The sequence below is a fragment of the Miniopterus schreibersii genome (assembly GCF_964146895.1).
Source record: "Miniopterus schreibersii genome assembly, chromosome: 7".
NCBI classification, from domain to species: Eukaryota; Metazoa; Chordata; class Mammalia; order Chiroptera; family Miniopteridae; genus Miniopterus; species Miniopterus schreibersii.
Window position 1 is genome coordinate 25,862,978 of NC_138108.1, and position 13,987 is coordinate 25,876,964.

The 13,987-nt window shown below is 39.6% G+C and overlaps 1 protein-coding gene across 5 annotated transcripts in view; it reads left to right on the forward strand.

Annotated features, from left to right (window-relative positions):
* ANKRD44 (ankyrin repeat domain 44) overlaps positions 1 to 13,987 on the forward strand; it is a 251,380-nt gene that overhangs the window by 165,332 nt on the left and 72,061 nt on the right. For 3 of the 5 annotated variants that reach the window (XM_081142776.1, XM_081142774.1, XM_081142773.1), the window contains exons 11-15: positions 5,624 to 5,706; positions 6,840 to 6,903; positions 8,856 to 8,924; positions 10,376 to 10,516; positions 12,126 to 12,206. In XM_081142776.1, the coding sequence (XP_080998902.1) occupies positions 5,624 to 5,706; positions 6,840 to 6,903; positions 8,856 to 8,924; positions 10,376 to 10,516; positions 12,126 to 12,206 (438 nt within the window). Of the gene's footprint in view, positions 1 to 5,623; positions 5,707 to 6,785; positions 6,904 to 8,855; positions 8,925 to 10,375; positions 10,517 to 12,125; positions 12,207 to 13,987 lie in introns of all 5 variants that reach the window. The other 2 variants (XM_081142775.1, XM_081142772.1) reach the window with 1 other exon arrangement.

A 13,987-nucleotide genomic window follows, 5' to 3' on the forward strand; every position in this document is an offset into this window, starting at 1 on the left:
TTCCAACCAACTGAGCCACACAGGCCAGGGCATAACCCATTTTCATTCATAAACAGTATGGCCAAGTGTATTTTAAAAGATCTCTATATGGCCCTAGCTGGTTTGACTCAGTGGTCAGAGCATGGGCCCATGGACTAAAGGGTCCCGGGTTCAATTCCAGCCAAGGGCATGTACCTCGGTTGTAAGCTTGATCCCCGGCCCTGGTCAAGGCATGTGTGGGAGGCAACCAGTCCATGTGTCTCTCTCACATTGATGTTTCTCTTTCTCTCTCTCTCCCTCTCTCTCTCTCCACCTTCCACTCTCTCTGAAAAGCAATGAAAAAATATCCTTGGGTGAAGATTAAAAAAAAAGATCTCTATACAACAAGTTTTATGGTCATTACTTTCTTATGAGTTTATTTGAATTTTATTCTCAGGCCTTGATCGAACGACCTTTGTTGTTCTCCTTTGCTTCTCTGAACTCTAAGTCAGAGCACTTTCTGCAGCTTGATTCAGCACTCATGTAACTTTATGTGGAGTCAGAGCCCTTTGGTTTTTCTTTAACTTTTTCAAGTTTGGGGCACTTGTCTCTAGGGTTTTAATTTCTTTTCTACCTGAACAATTATGCTCTCACTGCTTTTTCTGTCTTAACTGTGGCAGAATTAGGGATATTGTAGTTATGCAGTTAACTGTTCTGACATTCATTTATTCACTAAATGGTTGTTGAAGGCCTGTTAAGTGTCTCCCACTGTGTGAGGTCCTGGGGTTACAGAGGTCCCTGACCTCTTGGAGGCAAGAATTAAAAAAGCAGTTATAATCGTGTGTGCTAAGTGTAATGCCAGAACAATTGCCAGGTGCCACTGGGATATTCAGGGGAATGTATCTGGGACACAGCAGAGCCAGGGACTTAAATTATTTTTATTTAATGTTACTTGAATCTGTATAAACCTAAGACTAGATAGAAACTCCTTAGGCTTTTGACTCTAATATATCAATAAATCCAAATAAATTACAAAACACATACAAAAAACATTCACTTGAACTGCACAGGCTGTTGATCAATAGTAGCAATATTCATAGGTGCTTCCCCATGATAGGCGCCACTCTGAAGGGTGACATCTGTCACAGTAACACTGTGGACTAAGTGCTAGGACTATTACCATCTTACAGGTGAAGTAGATGAGGCACAGAGAGGTTCAGTTACCTGCCCAAGGTCACAGAGCTAGTGAAGGGTGGAAATGTGCCTCCATCCTGGCTTTCTGGATTTGGAGCTCACGAGGCTTGCTGTCTCTCCAGGAATGAATGATGTGATAGTCCATGTTTCACCAAAATTAAAGTACCATTTGTATGTATTCTGGTCCTGGAGGCTATGGTGCTGACTCCTTAGAGTTTAGTACATGCTACAGGAGTGGAGGTTTTGCAGTGGCTTAAACAAAGTGGTGGGACAGTGGACTTGTCACACAGCACAAACTATTGCCTAATTTTGTGCATTCAGAAGGCCCACTGTATGCATTTTCATTGGCCTGCCGTAGGTTCAGACATCATTTATCTGTTAAGTCCACCTTTATTTTTTTTCTGATTGGCCCCTGCCACTTAAAGTAGTACTCCACCGCAGCAATGGAATCCTAAATACAAGCCCAGGCCCTGGATTTGCAGAGGGATGTAGTGATAAGGTGGTGGTTCAGATGAAACAGGCTATGCTTTTGTGCTAATTGCTTTAACTCATCATTAAAAGGAAAAGACAGTTTAAAAATTTTTGTAGAGGGCTCTTGAAAGCCCAAGGATATTTTCAATGACCCTCAGAGATGCACTGAGTCTGAGAAAGGCTATGAGAAGCAGAGGGGAAAGGTAAGAGAGTTTCAGGTAGTGGGACCTGCATGTGCAAAAGCCTGGGGCAGGACAGAGCCTCCAGGAAGAATGGACAGAAGTTCACTGAGATTCCAGAATTCATGTAGGTTAAGCAACAGCCAGATCCAGGAGGGGCCTTGTAAACCACATTAGTGTTTGCACTTGATTCAAAAGAAACAACTGAAAATGCCTGTAGGTTGCTGACAGCAAGGACTCATTGTTGTCACTTATCCCAAATACTATAACTTTAGGGGTGCGTGGATAAATACTTAAATGACATAAATAAAATTAATAAGAAATTGATTTTTTGATTTGGGTTGATCAGTAGAATAAGAACCATAAAATAATTTGATGATCAAAAATCATCAAATGTTTTTGTCTCATCCACTCAATAGGGAGAACTACACCAATGCCATCTACCCTGGGAGAGTCATGAGATGGGTATAGTAAAGGATTTGAAACGTAGGAAGACAATAGAAATGCTAGGTCATCACAATTCCTTAAAAGAAGCTTTTAAGGAACCACACACCTGATTTTAAGGAAGTACAACCTGATTACAACTTCAAAACTCAAAGACTGCTGATTATCCAACTAAGCTAATAATAATTGCAAGGACAATAATAATACTAACATGTATGATAATCACTTACCAAGGGTCAGGCCCTCTACTTAGCACCTTGTGTACATTATCTCAATTAATCCTTACAGTTGCTTGATAAAGTCAACATTGTTGTTATCTTTATTTTCTGGATAAGGGAACTATTATGTAGATCAAATAGGTAGCAAGTAGCAAAACTAAACTCAAACTAAAGTTTCTGACCCTGTTGCCTTAACCACAGTGTTCAGCTTAAGAGAAAGTTCTAGAAAAGACTAGATGTGGGAAGGAACAGTCATGTCTCTCTGATACCAAGGCAAATGCTTAGAAGAGCTGATATTCTAATGGTGCAGAAGTCCTTTTCTCACCCCTGATAGCTGTCTACAAATTATTCTGACCTCATTTATCCTGAAATAACTGGATAGGAGACACCAGCTAACAGCTAAATTTGAAATAGCTTATATAAATATGTTCCATTAATTTTATGACTGGTCAGATAAATGTAGCGGTTTATTGGAATTGGTCTCCTCTTTCCTGTAATTTATGTATTGTTAAGTTTAGTGTTATCTGACATCTTTAGTTCTTGATCTTCCTAGATGTATACCTGATAATGTAAGAGTGATCCTTCTTATTTGACTTATAAGACAGTTAAACCCTAGTTTTCTTGCTAAAGGTTTTACTATCCTTCCTTTATAAGCAGTCTTATTTTATAATAATAAAGGAGTAATTTTATTTTGTGATGCACGAATCATTTCTGAAGTGATTCAGAAATTCTGAATTCTACTTTTACGTTCTCTCCAATCTTGGCCTAATATTTAGCTTTCATATTTGAACCATAGAAGCATATTCAAGTTCAAATTCCAGTGGAACTTGGGTCTAAATTAATATGTTTTCAAAACCTACACTGAGGTAGTGACTTTTTGTTAACTGTGGAATGAAAAATATATATACCAAACAGAATTTTTGCTAGACCTTTTAGAGTAGTTCTCCCTCCCTTATCTTCTCAGGTTTATAAGAAACAGAAAAAATAAAATCATGATGAATTATCTAAAGACAATGGTTAAGTGATACAGTTGATTAGAAGTATTGATAATGACAATTATAGACTGTGTTATAATACTATTGCTCTCATATTATCACTTGTACTTTTTATGTTTTCCTGATTGGTTTCTTATAGAGTTTGATGCTATTTTCACTAATTCATTTGCTTGTATTATTTTATATAAATATATTTTTATGTATCTTTATATCTTGTTATAGATGATATATGTTATATATTGTGCATATATATACACATGTGTATGTATATATATTATGTATATAATATATAACATACAATTTTAATATGCTTATATTTTAACATTTCATATATATAAGGAATGAGGAAGGCTCGAGGAAACCTCGAGCAATCCTTCCCTTGATTTCAGGCATATTTTTTCAGGAACTTGAAACAATCCTAGAAAATATTCTATCCATTTTCCTCTTGCAAATGTCCAGAGATATTTAATCATATGTTTTTGCTTCAACTGCCCAAAATAAATAAAGTTGTTAGCTAAAATCTCATTAGCTTAAAGCTCCATTTAGTAAGAAGCATTTAAAACATGCTATACATTAAAAGAAATTGCTCTGTTTTACTGGCATCAAGAGGGAGCAATATAAATAGCAGCTCAAACAGAGAAGCTTCTCCCCCATCCTCCAAAACATTCTTCCTTTTCAGGAGCATTAAGGTTGTCACTGATGCAATTGCTTTTCAGAATTTTTTTTGGTAAATGATGAGAGAGGCAATTACAAGCAGTTCTGCGCATGACACTGCCCGGAAGACTGGCAAATTGCATCTCTTGATGGATGCCAGCTATTATATACACTGGGCTGGAAATCTCCATATAGGGAAAAGAAAAGGAACAGAGGGAAGACTGAACAAAAACACTAATAAAAGAAAGACGTTTTCATGGAAAGAGAGAGGTGGTTAGTTGCTGGCAGCCTCAGATTTTGCAGAACACTGAATACCTTGAAATATCTGTGAATGTGTATGGTGGACACATTCTCACACATCATAATAATTTTTGAGATAGCAAATAATGGTCATGTATCCAAAACTTAACAAATTCAAATCATATGTGTTTTTTATGAAGTGTAGAATAATAAAGTGGGCCACTTTGTACAGAGAAGAAGCTTAGGTAATTTATCCTGCAGGTGAATACGCACTTGCTTGTGTTATGCAGAGGATTTACAAAATCTGAGATCTATTATTTGAATATAATGAGATGTTATGAGAAATGATCACTAACATTATAAATGCTTATAAGTACACAGGAATCTACAATTCGGCACACGGCTTTGGGTCCTTGTTCGAGGAGAGATGGTGGGCGAGAGGAGGATTGATTCTGAAGGCACAAGGCGCTGCCCTCAGAAGGCTGCCTGGCCCTTAAGGGAGCATCCTGGGCACTGTTATGGTGGGGGATCTGTCTACAAAGTGCTTTTCTAGATTCTTTCTATACCACTGTTAGGGAAAATATGCTAGATTTATGAAAGAGATGCAAGATAGTGTTTATTACTCCCAGCTGCGTTTTTGTGGCTGGCATCCTGATGTGGGTCGATGTGCCATATGAAAGTCTATTAGGAAGATGAAGTTTTACCTGCAAAAGGTAAACAGTTTTTATTCTCATCTAAACTTTTATTTTTAATAACACACCCATTATTAACTTTCACCAAAGTGCTTGGCACATAATAGGTGAATAATAAATATTTATGTATTAATTCAAGGAATTCAGTGGGTCGAGAGAGAATTTGTCTTATCTTTAGCACTTAGTATAGTATCTCATACTTAGAAAGTGTTGAATACATGGATTAATTAATTAATGAGATATTAAATTTCTAACCTGAAAGAAAAAATAAAAGGAAATTAATTTTAAATGTAAAGAGTCAAGTAATGTTTATGTGAAACACTTTCTTTAAAATACCCATCCCTATTGTTATGGTCTTTTACTTCTGATTTAGGTCCATGACTTTATGATTTTAAGGTAGAAAATGACTGCATAATTATTTCTCCAGTGGAAGAATTACAAAGTTATTTAAGCCAAGAATCCCTTAACGAGGCATTGTGGATTTAATTTTCATCAGAGAACTTTTAGAATGGTAATTGTCCTTCTGCATGTAGCTTGAGATCTGTTACCGTGAGCTGCTCTGTTTTTTTCCTCCTCAGGTGTGGAATCCATAGCATGTTCCCTTTACATTTAGCAGCCCTAAATGCTCACTCTGACTGCTGCAGAAAGTTGTTATCGTCAGGTAAGTAACTCCATCACCACCCACGAGGCTTAATGTGTCCTGTCAGTGAGCCACGTGGCTTCAGGTGTCTGGTCAGTGAGTGGCTTCCTGTGCTTCATGTCATTCATTACCTGCTCTGGGGACAGCTCCCAGCAGTCCTTGGTGTTGTCACTGTTGGAATGTCAGTATTCCTGCCTCTGAATGGTAGTCTTGTCTGTTTATCAAGTTAAAGCTTGGGTGATCCAGAGTGAGAGACAGGCAGGGATGGCCATAGCTTACAGAAAATTTGTCATAATGGAGAAAACATCTTGGAAGCTTAAAATGGTGGCTTAGCATTTAATATTTTTTAACAAAGGAAAGAGGCCAAATCCCCACATTTTGACAGTAGAAAATGTCATGTTACCTTTCTACTCCGTGGGCTCTGAAAAATCACTACGGTTGATTCCCTCCAATTAGATTTAATTTTTATATTTTTAATGTGAGCCTGTTTGAAACCAAGAAATTTCTCCTGGTTTGGAGCTTTGCTAATCTTTCTTATCACTGCTTCCACCAACCTCCATGTATTAAGAAGTTCCTGGCTTTCAAGGGTGATAGCTGCAAAGCAAAGATTGTTTATGAATTAATTCAACCGATATTCCAGAGGCATTTTTCCCCCTTTAAGTACTTTACCTGTGGTTGATTCTGCTTTCACTGCTTTTGGCACGTTTAAAAATGATCTCTGCATGAAAGCACGTTTCCCAAATCTTAAGCCAACTGAAAGCTGATAATACATTAAGAAAATATCTGTTCCAGCATGTTAAGATTACTTCTTTACCTCCCATGTTTTCTCCATGTGTTCTGTCTGCCTATCTATTGCCCTACTTATCTCAAATTGGCTTCATAAATTTCTTTCCTGGGATTGAAATGTGGGGCTGTGGTTCACCCAGAGCTGAATGAGAATAAATCCTTCTTGACTTCACGGTTCTTCCTGTAAAATTGCCAAGCTTGAGCAGTTACCATTCGTTTCCATGACAACCTCTTTCTGACTACAATTGCTTGCATTCTGGTTTTTCTACTAACTGATTTTTCTGTCTCTGCAATGTTTCTTGTGGTTTAACTAGGACAAAAGTATAGCATAGTATCCTTGTTTAGTAATGAGCACGTGCTGTCTGCAGGCTTTGAAATAGACACCCCAGATAAGTTTGGAAGAACGTGCCTTCATGCTGCTGCTGCAGGAGGGTGAGTAGTTAGCAATTTGAGTTATTTTCATTCATAATTACTAACTCATTTTAGTTGACTTAAGTTGTCTGTGATTCAAAGGCAATTTCTTTAGTAAAATGGATAAGAATCATTTCTACCAACGCCAAATATCACTATATTGCATTTCCAGATTTACTTGCATTGTTATTCCAAAGAAAAATTGTAGCCCATCTCTTATAGAAAATAGTTTTTCTTTTGTTTTATTCTCTCTTTTTACTTTACGTTCTTCCCATTTTTTTTTTTTTAAATTGTAGATTTTCACCCTATAGAAGATGCATCTACTTGGTACTCACTACACTGAAAGAAATTAATTTGAGATTTGTTCTTAAGTTTTTCCTTTTTGTTGCTGGTAGGTGGGTGATGATTAGGGGAATCCACGGTGGAATTAATTCATGTTCATTTATAGGCATTTTTCCAAAACTTATTTCAGAACTGATTTTTAAGTCTTTATAAATGTTAAATGTGAACAATGGTTAAGAAAACCCAAAAGATAAGAAAGAAGTGATTTAATTCTTGCCTTTTTCTTTAAGTTGTAAAAAGAATTTTTCATCAGGTACTCTTTTTTTATACCAGTGGTTAGATTATGGCTCTGATCAATATATTGTTGATATATGACTTACACACATTAACCAAACGTGGCCTTTCTCAAATGGCTTTGTTTTGGTAAGATGTTGGTTCTTAATCAATTTCCTAGTCCTTAAGGACCAGCAACATTTCTCCATTTATCTCTATATCAGAAGTGGATTGACTATGAAGGTTTAGGGCCCCTTATTTGCATGGTTCCCTTCTGAAGTCATATTTAGTTTTATATTAATAATTTGGTATAATTTTTTTAAAGAACCTCCTCCCCACCTCATTCCCCCAGATCACATGAGCTTCATGAGATGCACAGCTGGGATCTGTCTCTGCCCTCGATCCTTTAGCTTTATTCAGAAAGGACAGGTGTCTTCTATCAGCTGGCATGCTACACCAACACAGAGTGGTCTCAGAAAGTTCTTATGTTTACGAAGGAAACAGCTAGTTCTCTGAGAAAGGTGGCTGTAAAGAGCGATGTGGGGTAGGGAGAGCCCTGCTCAAGTTTATCATTGAGATCACTTTTCTTAAATGATAATAAAACAGTAAATCCTAGGCCACTTCTTAGCATTCTGAGTTTAGAACAATGATGGATGATTGTCTCCTTTGATGCTCACATTTTAAAAAATATCAGACCTGTATAGAAATCGACAACACACCATTCTGAATTCATGTATTAGAATTAATATTTAGCTACATGCCCTTCAATAGGAAAATTCACTTCAGTGGGTCCTCTGCTCTCTACTAAACATGATTTATTGCTTCTGCGAATAACAAAGAAGCTTTGGAAGATCACTGTGCTCCATTACATCATTTTCGGCCTTGGTTGTGCACATTCATTTACCTAGATTACAAAGTCAGGGAAATGCAGCTGTTTTATTTTCCATTAAGGAGAGTCTGGGTTGAAAAGGTTATCATGGTGAATCCATTCTGCTATGATATAATGTGGTGCTCATCCACTCTGGCTCATTGTTTAAAGGTGACATAAAACTCTAGGTTTAAAGGGTTGTTTCATAAACTCTTCATGGTTTTGAAAGAGAATTTTAGGATAAATGATTTAACCATCACTGAAGGGCTTAATCATGTAATAATCATAAGATCTATAGTTATGGAATTGAAAATGTTTCATCAAGCTCTTTCATGTATTGATTTTTTTTAGCTTTGAAAAAGTAATTTTAGGATCTTTAGACCCTTCATATGGCATTGCTCTAATATGTTTAGATTATTTTTGTGTTAGCAGAATTTAAAGCTGGATATATCGTTTCATCTCTCCCTGCACTCTGCAGAACACAGCTCTTTCTGAAGAGAGCCCACAATTCACCTCTACCACCTTAATGATGTTTTCCCTGTCTTTCTAGTAATGTGGAATGTATAAAACTCTTGCAGAGCAGTGGAGCGGATTTCCATAAAAAGGACAAGTGTGGGAGGTATGTAAACAGGGAACTCTGCTTCAAGTGCCTAAATAAAGGAAGCAGGGAGCAGTCCATCTGGAGATCACGTGATGTTGAAATGGTAAACAGGGGAGCTAGCTGGGGAGATCCCATCCTCAGAAGGAAATCCCTTGTAGTGAAACCCTAGCAAAGCAGGCGCTAGCCACAGGAAAGCATCTCCCAGCTTCTGCTTAGAGGTGCCAATTGTCTGTCTTCTCCTTCTAATTTTTAAAAATCCTCTACGTGGATAGAGTTTAGAAACTTCTGTTTGCAGCAGAGCAGAGCAGTTTAGCCCTCCTGAGCCAGAATGTGGTCACATGATCTAGAGCATTTTCTTATATTTATTGAACATTTCATCTTGGGACAAATCTTTAGACATATTTAAAGCATTAAACACACACACCACCACCACTACCACCACCACCAGTAGTGGGTCATGGAACTTTTCTTACCTTATTGGTCCTTTACATGGCTAAGTCATGCCATTATACTATCACAATACATGGATATAAATTTTTTAATTAAATTAAGTTTTTATTTATTTTTTCCATAACTTCTCTCTCGCCCTCCTCTCCACATGCACCCTGGATCTTAGAGTTGCTACCGATTTCTTCTCTTATCAACCTACATAGAACATCTCCTATTCATCTTCCAGATTTATGTCATGACACCCCCCTGCCCCTCTGACAGCTGCCCCTCCCCTCTGCTCCCCCCCCCCCCCCCCCCCCCCCCCGCTCCATGACTGCAGCATCTACCACACTGTTCCAGTGGACTCTGCCTCCTGCCTCTCTCCTCACCTGACTATGGGTCTCCTGAGGACAAGGACTGGGCTTCATTTTCTGTTTAGCTCCAGGCTCTGCCACATACCTAATAATTTTCAGTCTAATTAATAAAAACACAAGCAAACCTCAGGCCATTTAGTTGGGATTCAATAATGGGCTCATCTAGGGGAGAGAGAGATACTCCATAAAGGTAGATTGGGACCAGCTTGGGAAGGTCTTCAACTTCAGACTAAGGAATCAAGGCTTTGTTCAGTGGAGAGAACCAAAGTTTTGGGACAGGATTGTCATATGTGGGTATTGGACCTTAGAAGACCTAGTTCTTCATTCGTAACAACTAGAAATTCAATGGAAGTTTGAGTCAAGATAGGCTAATAGGGATGGTACTGCAATATCCCATATAAGCAGTAATGTAGACCTGAGTCAGGGTAGGCATGAGGAAGGGAAAGAAAGAATAGACCGGCAGGTGGGTGGTCTTGTCTGAAGCCTCTGTTTTTGTAGCCTCAGTTGCAATTTACAAAGTCAAAGGAAGGCCTATCCCTTGGCCTCCACACTGTGAGAGAGGAAGAGCTTTCCACGCCCATAGGAATACTGCAGTCAGTGCTAGTGCTGCTGATGGGTCTCTTCTTCAGACTGAATGAAGTTAATAAATTGCTGTTTGTTTTCCAGGACCCCTTTGCACTATGCAGCTGCAAATTGTCACTTCCACTGTATTGAGACACTAGTGACCACGGGGGCCAATGTTAATGAAACAGATGACTGGGGACGGACAGCTTTGCACTACGCTGCTGCTTCAGACATGGATAGAAAGTAAAGACAGCCTGTTCCCGTTTCCTCTGGGGGGAGGGCCGGGAGGGGCAGGGTTGGCTGATTTTCTTCATTCTGCCTCAAGGAAACTGTCACTGAAGAATCTGTCTTACCCAGACCCAAAGGAGTTGGAAATGCTTCACCCCTATCCCCAGTTCCCCCATTCTGCTCACTTTACGTGTGATTATTACATGTCACTGCACAATTACTTCTCTGTTTTTTGGGTTGAATGCCAAGTGGAGCTGTCAAGACGAGGTTTTCAGTTCATTGTAAAATCTGTTATAATTTATTTTGTCATATGCTGCAGTTTTCATTATCACCACTTAAATGCTTCATTTGCTGGAAAACTTACATTTGCTAATATGTATGTCATATGTCAAAAATACCCATCTATGTGTAATCCTGGGAGCCTTCAAATGCAGTGTCAGTATGTGTAAAATGGGCACTGTTGTTCCAAGCCTGGGTGTGAATGCTCTTTCAGGAGCCGGTGGAAGGAAGTTGTTGCCCTGGACACGTTTGGATTCTGGGTGGCTAGGATGGAAAGCAGAATTGAGTGAACCAGTTCAAGGGGAAAGCATAGGAGACGTGTCCATGATTTATGAGATTGTTTTCAAAGACAAGGACCAGGGCCTCCTTCATAGGAATAGTTCTTAGTGACCTTGTCTTGAAAGCTATTGAGCCTGCTGCCTCATGCTGTGGAATTGATCCTAGGTCAGTGCTATCTCCTTTTCTTACAGAGCAGTGGCTTCTAGACAGTGACTCACAGTAAGAAGTACATTGTATATCATGGCCCAGCACATGCAGTCACATGTATATGTTTTATGTATGTCAAATGGAAACAGAAATTTTATAAAGCCGTATTTACTTTTACTATGCATAATGCATTCCATGTTCTTTCTTTTCATTAAAAGATTAGTGATTGCAACCCACTAAATTGATTTTATAGTTCAGTGATGGATTATGAGCCATATTTCCATAGTTTGGAAAACACTACTTTCCCCCCCTTCATGTTTAATATAATATTGGCAAGTCAGATGTAGTATACATAGCCATGCAGGTTATTAACTCAACAAACATTTATTGAGTGTCTACTATGTGCCAGGCTCTATGCTATTCACTTGGAATAGAATCAGGGAACAAGTATACTTCATCTGTTAAGAGCTGGAAAAGGAATCCTGGATGATGAAGAATTGCTTTGGCAGACAAGGGGTGATTAGGACCCCATTCCTGGATAAGTGAGGTGAATTGGTGAGGAGGCAGCAAAGAAAGTGGTAGGAGTCAGAGAAGTTTAAGCTAAATTACCTCTTTTTAACTTGGAGTGTTTAGTATATTTATGGAAGGGTAGACAGCTTGGTCGATGTCTTAATTGCTGATACCTGAATGGAAGTTTTAGGAAAGTCACATTCTCAGTTGGATTCCTTGGGAGAAAATGGATTTCCTGCATAGTGCTGGAGAGAACCATGTATAATATATATCTTCATTGAAAACTCAACAGTGCTTATCTCTTTTGGGTTGTGGGGGAATCATTGATATTTAAATTGCACCAAAATCATTAGAAACTTTGCCATTAAAAAATTAATTGTAATTTTTTTCTTTTCCTTACGCTGAGAAGTAAAACTACGTTGGGAAACGCCCATGAAAATTCAGAAGAACTTGAAAGAGCCAGAGATTTGAAGGAGAAGGAAGCTGCATTGTAAGTTACGTCTCAGCTTAAGCACAGGTGCAGCTACGATGCTCTGTCACTTCTCTGAGTTGCCATGTGGGCCAGCCTTACTATTTTTTTTTTTTTTTAAATGTATCTTTATTGATTTCAGAGAGAGGAAGGGAGAGGGAGAGAGAGAAACATCAATGATGAGAGAGTCACCGATCGGCTGCCTCCTGCACGCCCCCAACTGGGGAGCGAGCCCTCAACCCGGGCATGTGCCCCAACCGGGAATCGAACCCCGATCACCTGGATCCTAGGCTGATGCTCAGCCGCTGAGCCATGCCCGGCCGGGCCAGCCTTACTATTTTGGGGTTTCTCTTGGGATCTTGAGAAAGTGATGTGGGCTTGTCTTTAATGAAGAAGAAACTGTCTTTTAATACATCCTTTAATTATGCTATTTTCACCCAGGGTACTCTTTCTGAAATTGTCAGCTTTGACATGTCCATCACTGTGATTGGTCAGCAGGTTTGGGAACCAGGTGTGACTCAAATATCATTTCTGACTCTGCCATGTATCATGTGCCTCAGGCGACACATTGAAATTCCTCTTAGGGCCTTAGGCTCTCCTTTTATGACCCGCAAATGATTACTTAGTGGATTCAGTAAATAAATGTTTTGAGATTTCTGTGTGAAATACACCTGAAATACACTTTCCTCTTCATCCCCCAAACACACACATCAACTTAAAAACAGGCCCCTGCTCCCTGCAGCCAGCTGCTCTTGTCCCCCTCATCCCACCTGCTTAGCTATTGCTGTGATAGGGGTGGGAGGGACTGCCACCACCCAGGGGTGTTGATTCATGGGAAGCCCTAACGCTTCATCCTATGCAAGCCCTTCCTGCACTACAAGTCACAGTGACAAGCGTGTGCTGCCCAGCGTGGTGACCAGCACATAGCTGGCATTCAGTAAGTATTTGTTGAATAAATGAACAAACGAATGAATGGTGCCCACACTTTGTGTCTTGGGACCCAGTGGCTATAGGGCCCTAAGAGGCTGCACACACACAGTCCCTCTCCGGTTGTCAGAGGAACCAGTTTCTCTGTGATCTGAATGCTGTGACCCACTCTAGGGTCTTCCTACCGCCCACTAGGCTCTCCTCTGGTGTCCAAACCATGGAATATAGTTAGAAATTGTGTATAGAAATTAGAAGGATATAGTTAGAGAGTATGGCTCTGGTGCAGGTTGTGGGGCATAACGTTCCTGGGGTGGGGACATGAAACACAGTTGAGTAAAGCAGAATGGCCGAGGCTTTACTCTGCTACTCCAAAATTAAACTAATCACATTAAAGACCGTGGAATTCTAAGCCACCTCAGCAAATGCTCCAGTCTCCTGTGAAATGCAAGCTTGCCCTGGGCCAGAGCAGTCCTCTTATAGCTGGTGGAGAGGGAAGGGGCAGGAGAGGCAGGGGAAGGCGAGGACCCATCGCCTGAGAGATCTTTTGTGCAAAGAGGGGCTACTCCCCTTATCCAAATACACCCCTGACCTAATGAGCATATCCCGATGCTGCAGCTGAGGTGCCAAAATTGCTAGCCAGGCCCTGGGAGGAGAAAAGATAAGCATTTCCAGTTAAGTCGTGTTATTCACTGACCCTTGGAGAACAATGTGGGGACTGTTCCGAATTCTATACGACTGCTGTTATTTCTAATAGCGCTGTGGGCAGTGTAGGTCGGGTGTATTCTAGATTAAATAACTCTTTGGGAGCAATTCCAAGTGTTTTCCAAATTACATACTAAATTTGTCAACAGATCTTTAGAATATAATCCTTCCAG